This window comes from Geotrypetes seraphini, chromosome 14 (assembly GCF_902459505.1).
Source record: "Geotrypetes seraphini chromosome 14, aGeoSer1.1, whole genome shotgun sequence".
In the NCBI taxonomy this organism is placed as follows: domain Eukaryota; kingdom Metazoa; phylum Chordata; class Amphibia; order Gymnophiona; family Dermophiidae; genus Geotrypetes; species Geotrypetes seraphini.
The window spans coordinates 63209553-63219550 of NC_047097.1; the positions used below are offsets into that span (position 1 = coordinate 63209553).

Here is a 9998-nt window from a genome sequence, read left to right on the forward strand (position 1 = left end):
CGGTCTTCCAATTTCCTAAGGTCATCCTGCAATCTTTCACAGCCCGCGTGTGTTTTGCAAGTGACACAAAATCTATTCAATCACCTCACTTGTCATTCCAGTTTCTAGATCATTTGCAAACACGTTAAATAGCACCGGTCCCAGAACACACCGCCGTGGCACTCTACTATTCACCCTCCTCCATTGAGAAAAATGGCAATTTAAGCCTAGCCTGTGTTTTCTGTCCAAAAACCAATTCCCAATTCCCATCAGAGCATTTCCTCCATCCCACTGTTTTGCTTCACATTTTAGACAGGCATGCCTGGACATGTTCTCCATATAACATGTGGATTTTTTGACTTCCTTCAGGCATCCCACAGGTGTATTCAGTCAAACTCTGTGGCATGGGGGCAGGTGCACAATTGAAGAATAATGTACATAATTGTGCAACAGTGCATAACATTTGTTTCTTTGAATCATCTCAGATGCTGCACAATCAGTCTGGCATTACTATCCTCTCTTCAAACCTTTTCTTCCCATCCATCTATTTCAAGAACAGTTTTTCCAGGGGGACTCTGGGTACTGGCATGTTTCTTGCCTCCACCGTCGTCCGGCAGCCCCCTGGCCTTTCCGGTCTAACTTTAAAAAGCAATTATAGTCTGCAGAGGATCGTTGGTGCTGCAGTGATTCTAACAGGTTGCCCGCGACCTCCGCTGCACTTTCGCTCTGTCGCGGTCTCACTACCTCTAAGCGATGTCCTGTTTCTGCCTGGGTTGAACCATGGCAGAGGGAAAGTGCAGCAAAAGCCGTGGACAGCCTGTTAGAATCGCTGCAACCACAGCGATACTCTGCAGAGCATAATTACTCTTTAAAATTAGACTGGGAAAGCCAGTGGGATGCCGGACAAGGATGAAGGCAAGGGAGAAACATTCCGGTCTTTGGGGTGGCCTAAAGCCACAGGGACTAGACTCTAGAGCAGGGGTAGGGAACTCCGGTCCTCGAGAGCCGAATTCCAGTCGGGTTTTCAGGATTTCCCCAATGAATATGCATGAGATCTATTTTCACGAACTGCTTTCAATGCATATTCATTGGGGAATCCTGAAAACCCGACTGGAATACGGCTCTCGAGGACCGGAGTTCCCTACCCCCTGCTCTAGATCAGGGGTGTCAAAGTCCCTCCTCGAGGGCCGTATTCCAGTCGGGTTTTCAGGATTTCCCCAATGAATATGCATTGAAAGCAGTGCATGCACATAGATCTCATGCATATTCATAGGGGAAATCCTAAAAACCCGACTGGATTCCGGCCCTCGAGGACCGACTTTGACACCTGTGCTCTAGATCAACTTTGCTGTTTGCTCCCCCCTCCCCCAATGCCGGCCCTTCCCTGATTGCCCTCCATGTGAACGCCTTTACATATTTGTATTCCCTATGTCTCTTCACTATGAAGAAGGCACTGATATCTGAGTTGGAAAGCTCAATTTTTTACTTAATGTACTTGATAATGCTTTTACCTGAATTGATGTCTTACCAAATGAACCCCCCTCTTTTACAAAATCCATAGCGTGTTTTTTTAGCGCCGGCCACAGCGGTAATAGGAATTCTATGATCATTGGAGCTGTTAATGCCGCGGCCAGCGCTAAAAACTGTAAAAGGGGGGTGGGTGGGGGATAAATGTTAAAAATTCCTATAGCACAAAATCCACAACGCAATTTCAGCCAAAGCCCACTCCCCATCACTACTATCTTCATCACATATCTTTGCTTTATTTGCGCAGTTATACATTTTAATTGGTTTCTATCCTTTTGGGTGTACATTCTTTTTGAACAATTTTTTGAAGGCATTGATGACCTCTTTATTTCTTAAACTGTAAATAACGGGGTTCATTACAGGGGAGATAATGGAATAAACGGCAGTCATCACTTTGTCCGTGTCTGGGTCATTCATGAAAGCAGGTCGAACGTAGGTGTAGATAACTCCTCCGTAAAATAATGCTACAACGGCGAGGTGCGAAGCGCAGGTAGAAAAGGCTTTCTTCTTTTTGTCAGCAGAACGGATTTTCAGTATGGCTAAGATGATATATGTATAAGATGTCACTGCTAAAAGGAAGCAAACCATACCTAATAAAACATCTGAGACTATAAGAACCACAGCGTTGATATAAGTGTCTGAGCAGGCTACTTTTAATACTGAGGGAATTTCACAAAAGAAGTGATTAATTATGTTGTGTGGACAGAATTTTAACCTGAGGATTAAACTAGTGTGTATCATTGAATTCGTGGTCCCAAGAAGCCAGACAGCTGCCGCCATAAGAAGACAAGTCTTCCTGCTCATAATGGTCGTATAATGCAGTGGGTGGCATATTGCAACGTAACGATCGTAGGCCATCACTGTTAAGAGCATGAGCTCCGTACTCAAGGCAACGGTGAAGATAAACATCTGAGTTATGCAACCAGAGTAGGAGATCGTTTTGTCCTTTGACTGGATGATCTGCAAAATTGCAGGAATAGCAGCTGTGGTGCAACAGATGTCCAAGACGGACAGGTTCATGAGAAAGAAGTACATGGGAGTATGAAGACGAGGGTCGGCGGTAATGATGACAGTGATTGCAGTGTTGCCCGTTAAAGCTATTAGATAGATAAAAAAGAAGATGACGAAGAATAAGGGTTGGAGTTCTGGATGATTCAAAAATCCCGTCATGTAGAACTCAACGGTTATGCTCCGATTCTTTCCCTCCATTATAATTAAAATATGCTCCTGTAGGAATGGAGAAGTAAAACATATGAGAAACATACCATAACATATGAAGGTATCATAAATAATAAAATCCTAGAGCGCGCATGCGCTGTTGAAATATCGTGAGTCCTGGTGGCATGAGGTGTGCTCCTGTGTCACTCCTCACGGCGCCTGTGCCAGCGACTCATCTAAATTCAGCCGGGGGTGGGGAATCCGAATTGCATACGTGCTCCAGCTCCGGATCGGATCCCGCTGCTCCTCTCTCCCCCCCCACCCCTTTCCCGGCTCCGGAGGGGAATTGGTCTCAGCCCCGGGTGGGGGCGCACGCTGGTCCGATCCTGCCTCCGGTTCAGGGTTTAGCTGCTCCCCGGTTATCTCGGTTCCGCTTCGGGATCGGAACCGGCTCCAGCCGCAACGGGGCGCCGACTCGGCTTCTCCCTTTCTTTTTCTTGCCCTGGGAGGAGGATCGGGGAGGGAAAGACATCAGTCCGGAAACAGCTGGGCAAAGCCCCGCCCCGCGGGATGAGAAGCAAAATGTGGATCCGTCAGGACAGGGCGGCCCAGACTGGCATTGGGGGTGAGATGGGGTGGGGGTTTCAGTGGAAGGGGAATGGGAATGGGAGGCAGGCAGACTGGCATAGGAGGGGGGGTGGGTGGGGGGGTTTAATGGAAGGCAAGCAGGCAGGATGGCATGGGGGGTGTTCAATGGAAGGGGGGATGGGAGGCAGGCGGGCATCGGAGGGGGGGTGAGGTGAGGAAGGATGCACTGGGGGCACTATGGACATAGGAAGGGGCACTAAGGACACAGTGAGATTCACAGACAGAAAAAATGACAGACAGGCAGCGTGCAAGGAGAGAGAGACAAAGAAAAAAAATACCCAGACAGACAGACATCTATTCTAGCACCCGTTAATGTAACGGGCTTAAAGACTAGTCTTCAATATTTCTATACTGCTGTCAGCACTGGAGTCAACTATTGACCACAATTTTTAAATTTACTGCCTGATATTCAGTGTCAGCCAAGATATTACATTACATTACATTACATTACATTACACCAATGTCTTCTATTCTGCCAATACCTTTCAGTTCTAGGCGGTTCACAACAAGAAATTAGCCTGGGCATTCCCAGAGAGATTACAAGGTTGATAGTATGCATCGGGATCTGGGAAGGGTCGATTACGGTTTGGTTAGATCATTTGACAAATTTCTTGAACAGTATGGTTTTCAGTTCTTTCCTGAATGTTTTGTAGTTGGGCGTCGTGATCAGCAGATTTGAGAGGTGGCGATCTATTTTCGCTGCTCTGGTGACTAGTAGACCGTCATATATGGGTTTTTTTTTTTGCTTTGCATGCCTTTGATTGGAGGTGGGTAAAGTGTGCTTGAGTTCTCCTTGGTCTGGATGTGTTTTTCCAGATTAGGTGGTTGTTCATATAGCTTGGTCCATTTCCATTTAGGACTTTGAATAGGGTGCAGTAGAATTTGTGTTGTATGTGTGCTTCTACTGGGAGCCACTGTGAGTCTTGGAAAGCTGAGGTCTTGTAGTTGTATTTTTTCAGCGAGTATATTAGTCTTAGGGCTCTATTTTGGACTGTTTGTAATTGTTTTAGCATGTTGGCGGGGCATGACAGGTAAAGTATGTTACAGTAGTCCAGGAGTTCCAGGATGAGCGCTTGTACTATGAGTTTGAATTGTTCGTTGTTGAAGTATTTTCGGACTTGTCTTAAGTTGCGCATGGTTGCAAATGCCTTCTGAACCGTTTTGCTGATTTGAAGTTGCATGGTGCAGCCTTTGCCTATCATTATTCCCAGCAGTTTTAGGTTGGGTTGTAAGGGATATGTGATGGAGTTTATTTCTAGGTTTGTTATGGTTGGGGTTTTGTTTCTTTCTAGAAGTAAGAATTTGGTTTTTTTCTTGGTTCAGTTTTAATTTGTGGTCTCTCATCCATTTTGACACTGTTTCTAGTGCAATGCGTAGTTTCTTCGTTGTCTTGGGGGTGGTTTGGTCGAAAGGCAGAAGATATTATTACTGACTAACAAGATATAGAGTAGCTGATGAAAGCTATCCAAGCACTGTCAATATTAGTATCTACGGTAACTTATCCAGTTACCCCACTAGCAGCTTTAAAAATATCTCATTATTATTTATGTCAGCTGGGGACCTCTTCTGGCATGACGTCACAGGAAATGAAAAAAATTTTTCCTTCGGATCAGGATATATTTCAAATCGCAGTTCATTAGCAGCATAGCGGGTTCTCCGAAGAAGCCAGTTTGGCGAAACGCGTCAGAACCTTGCCTTGCCAACGCTGACTGAACATTTAAGCTAAGTTTTTTTGAACTCACGTTTTTTGAATTCACTTATAAGCTGGATACTTATTTCACTATATGGGCATAAAAATATTTATGAGCGTTTTTCAACAAGCACTTTTAATTACCTTTTACTTCAAAATGGTGCAATGATAGATTCTGTAAGAAGCTCTTCAGGGGTTTGTACCCCACTCTGAGTTTTTTCATTCCATCTTGGATTCTGAGCGCCACTCAAGTTTAAAAGGTATTTAAAGTACTTTTGGTTGTTCCTTTACTGGTCTTTTTGCAAATGACTCAAGTGTTGCCATTAGGCTGTTTCATGGAAACGTTCCTTCTGTGAAAACCCTGTTTTAAAAATTGATCCAAAAGAGAGATTTTATACATCAAAAATATTATCTGAAGATTTTATACATCAAAAATTAAATCTGAAGAGTCCTTTTATGACATATGAAAATTATGTTGCATTGACCCCCCCCCCACCGGAGTGCTTAAATGGTTGATCCTGGATGACACAGTTGAAGTCTTTTATTTATCATTTATTATGTTCCTGCCTGGCTTTCAAGATCATTCACGGAATCCTGCCTCCTCTTATCCCACTGTCTTTCAACTCCTCCAGTCCCGACTCCTCCAGAACTGCCCAAAGGCTTAAACTAGCTTCCCCTCTCCACGCGGCATCCACTATTCAGGCAAACTGGGAAAATCCCTTCTCTTCAAAATCACAGGTCTTTGGAACGACCTCACCACCCCGCTGCGGAACCTGAGCTCCCTTCAGTTATTCCGCAAACAACTGAAAACCTGGCTTTTCAGCAAATTGTAGCTCTATCCTTCCCCCCTTTCTCTCCCCCCTTCTACACATAAGTTCATGTAATCCTTTTTTCTTCTTCTCTACCCACTATTTTAAGTTCTTGTAAACCGTGTCGAGCTCCATTCTCATGGAGATGATGCGGTATATAAACTTAAGGTTTAGATTAGATTAGATTAGATCATTATCCACTGGTCATCTAATTTATTTGTCTCGTAAGGCCAGTTAAGGCCCTCTTTTACTAAACTATGGTACAGATTTCTGTTGCGGCCTGGGCTGCTAAATGCTCCGATGCGCACATGAATTCTCTGAGCATTAAAGCAGCGTCCGAGCATTTAGTGCTCCGGGCCATGGTAGAAACCTTTACTGTGGCTTAGAAAAAAGGAGGATAATTGTTTTTTTGAAATTGGTCCGCCCCTAAAACAAATATACTCCAGATTTCCCCAGTGTATAGGGTGGGTCTCCAATTTGTCAAGGCACCGGTTCTGTCGTGCAATAGCCCGTGAGATTTTGAAATATAGTCTGTCCACCCATTACACCAGGGATCTCAAAGTCCCTCCTTGAGGGCCGCAATCTAGTCGGGTTTTCAGGATTTCTAAACTAAACTAAACCTTAAGTTTATATACCGCATCATCTCCACGGAAGTAGAGCTCGGCACGGTTTACAAGAACTTAAAAATGAGAAAGGGTAGGAAAAGGTTTACATAAGTTTATAAGTTGAGTGGAAAAGTAAGGGAAAAAAGAAATTACATGTTAGAGAAAAGCCAGGTTTTTAGTTGCTTGCGGAATAAATGGAGGGAGCTCAGATTCCGCAGCGGGATGGTAAGGTCATTCCAGAGACCTGTGATTTTGAATAGAAGTGATTTTCCCAGTTTACCTGCGTGGAGAATACTATGTAGGGAAGGGAAGGATAGTTTTAATTTATGGGCGGTCCTGGTGGAGTCATGGCATGAGGAGTTGAAGGAAAGTGGGATTAGGGAAGGAAGGATGCCGTGAATAATCTTAAAAGCCAGGCAAGAGCATTTGAATTGGATTCTGGAAATCACTGGGAGCCAGTGAAGATTGGCCAGGAGTGGGGAGATGTGGTCAGATTTACGTTTTGCAAAGATCAGCTTGGTTGCTGTATTCTGAATAAGCTGGAGTCTTTGGAGGGTTTTTTTTGTTAAGCATAGGTAAATGGCATTAGAGTAGTCAAGTTTGGAGAGGATGATGGATTGGACAAGGACAGCAAAATGTTTTTGGCAGAAGCAGGGTCTTGCTTTCCTTAGCATGTGGAGGCTGAAAAAGCATGATTTTGTCAGGGAGTTGAGGTGGTCGTTGAGAGAGAGGAATCAAAAATGACGCCAAGGACCTTGCTTGAGAACTCAAGGTGTAAGGCAGCGCCTGAGGGTACTACGAAGAGGGAGGGTAGGTGTTCTAACTTTGGGCCGAGCCAGAGTAATTTTGTTTTTGATTCATTTAGTTTCATCTGTACCGAGAGGGACCAGGAGTGGAGTCTCATTATGCAGGATGTTATGTTATCGTGGAGGTTGGTGAGGTTCTGGTCTGTTTCAAGAAGGACAAGGATATCATCGGCGTATGTGTAGATTGTTTCAAGGGGGGAAAGCTGGAAGAGCTTCAGTGAGGACATATAGATATTAAAAAGGATAGGGGATAGGGGTGATCCCTGAGGGACACCGCAAGAAGGAGACCAAGGAGCGGACATGGTGCCATTAGAGTTGACAGTGTAGGAGCGAGAGCGAAGGAAGTTTGAGAACCAATTAAGAACGGTGGAATCAATTCCTATCTCGGAAAGTTGATAAAGTAGTATGTCGTGGTGAACGACATCGAAAGCAGCAGAGAGGTCGAATTGTAACAGAACAGCGAATTTGTTTCGAGAATGTAGTTGTTGCACCTTTGATATTAGGGAGACAAGGAGGGACTCGGTGCTGAAGCTGGGTCTAAAGCCATGTTGATAGGGGGGGAGAATGGAGAATCTCTCTAGGTAAGAAGATAGCTGGGTAGCGACTATGGACTCAAGCAGTTTGGTTAGGAGGGGGATATTTGCTATGGGGCGGTAGTTCGATGGTGAGGAAGGGTCGAGATCAGCTTTTTTCAGAAGAGGGGATAAGGCAATGTGTCCCATTTCTGTGGAGAACAGGCCAGATAGTAGGGCAGTGTTTACAAGATTGGTAAGGGAGGAGATGGCCTGCGCAGGAATGTTATCGTAAAGGTAGGATGGGAAAGGATCTAGGATACATTTGCAGGATTTCAATTTGAGACAAAGTTTAGAGATCTGGGATTCGGAGGCTATTTCGAAGGCAGTCCAAGATCTATCAGCAGGGATAGGGTTGGAGTCGTTGGGAGGCAGAGAATTGTAAGAGATGGTTGGGGGGGAAAGAACTTCTTATGGTAATGATCTTTTCGTTAAAAAATTTGGCTAGGTCGTTTGCGGATGGGGGAGAGAAGGGGAAGGTGGAGTCATTTTTTGAGGTTAAATTACGCCAGATGTTGAACAGTGTACTAGTTTGTTTTTTTGATCTGGTGATTTTGTCACCATAGAAATTTTTCCTTGCTTTTGTCAATACCGTGTTGTAGAACTTGATGTTGTCTCTCCAGGATTGTCTGTCAGAAGGGGATTTCGATTTTTCCCATTTACGCACCAGTGCTCGACATTTCTGCTTCAATTCCCTATGATATGGAAGATACCAGGGAGCTTTGCGGGAGTGGGAGAAAGGTTTAGTAGAGAGAGGAGCGAGAGCGCGGTAGGTGGATTCAGAAAGGGTTACCCAGTTGTGCCAACTGGAATCAGGATTTCCCTAATGAATATGCATTGAAAGCAGGGCGTGCACATAGATCTCATGCATATTCGTTGGGGAAATCCTGAAAACCCGACGGGAATACGGCTCTCGAGGACCGGAGTTCCCTACCCCTGCCTCTGGACCAGGGATCTCAAAGTCCCTCCTTGAGGACTGCAATCCAGTCGGGTTTTCAGGATTTCCTCAATGAATATGCATTGAAAGCAGTGCATGCACATAGATCTCATGCATATTCGTTGGGGAAATCCTGAAAACCCGACTGGATTGTGGCCCTCAAGGAGGGACTTTGAGACCCCTGAGTTACACCTATCTCACTCCAGCACCCATTAGACCTTTGAACACATGGACGCATTGTTGTTACCAAAGGAAGACATTTAATAACCAGAGTGTGGATCTATTATATGCTGATGTGCAAACATTAAAATGATGTAAATTTTGCTACTGAAAAGATACAGTAGAGCAGTGATTCCCAACCCTGTCCTGGAGGAACACCAGGCCAATCGGGTTTTCAGGCTAGCCCTAATGAATATGCATGAGAGAGATTTGCATAGGATGGAAGTGATAGCCATGCAAATTTGCTTCATGCATATTCATTAGGGCTAGCCTGAAAACCCGATTGGCCTGGTGTTCCTCCAGGACAGGGTTGGGAACCACTGCCCTAATGAATATGCATGAGAGAGATTTGCATATGATGGAAGTGATAGGCATGCAAATTTGCTTCATGCATATTCATTAGGGCAGTGATTCCCAACCCTGTTCTGGAGGAACACCAGGCCAATCGGGTTTTCAGGCTAGCCCTAATGAATATGCATGAGAGAGATTTGCATATGATGAAAGTGATAGGCATGCAAATTTGCTTCATGCATATTCATTAGGGCTAGCCTGAAAACCCGATTGGCCTGGTGGTCCTCCAGGACAGGGTTGGGAACCACTGCAGTAGAGCAAGCACTTGAAAGAGTCGCCGCCCCCCTCACCCATGTACGCGAAATAGGACAAAACGCTAGCCCCCTGTTTTACTAAGGTGCGTTAAGCGTTTTACTGTATGTTTAGCGCATGCTAAATCTACGCACGTGCTAGCCGCTAATGCGTCCATAGACTAACATGTACACTTTAGCATTTAGCCCGCGGTTAGTGCGTACTAATATGCAGCGTGCGGTAAAAAGCAGAGCACACCTTAGTAAAAGGAGCCCTTGGTCTCAGGAATAAAATTGGAAACTGGATGTTGTCTGTGATCAACCCAAATCGCACACACCTATTCCCTAATAGCCCATAAAATGGACAGGGCAGGATTAATTCGTCGAGGGCCCCTAGGCACACAAGTACACTGGGCCCCCTGCCCCGCCCCACCCCACCATGCGCCCAGGCGGAAACAGGAAGCTGC

The 9998-nt window shown here is 45.1% G+C and overlaps 1 protein-coding gene across 1 annotated transcript; it reads right to left on the minus strand.

The window, feature by feature from the left end:
* Nucleotides 1–1773: 1773 nt before the first annotated feature.
* On the minus strand, nucleotides 1774–2676 carry LOC117348135 (olfactory receptor 13A1-like). Its single transcript, XM_033919838.1, has one exon. It carries the CDS (start codon nucleotides 2674–2676, stop codon nucleotides 1774–1776), a length of 903 nt encoding a protein of 300 aa, XP_033775729.1.
* Between the last annotated feature and the right edge of the window lie 7322 nt (nucleotides 2677–9998).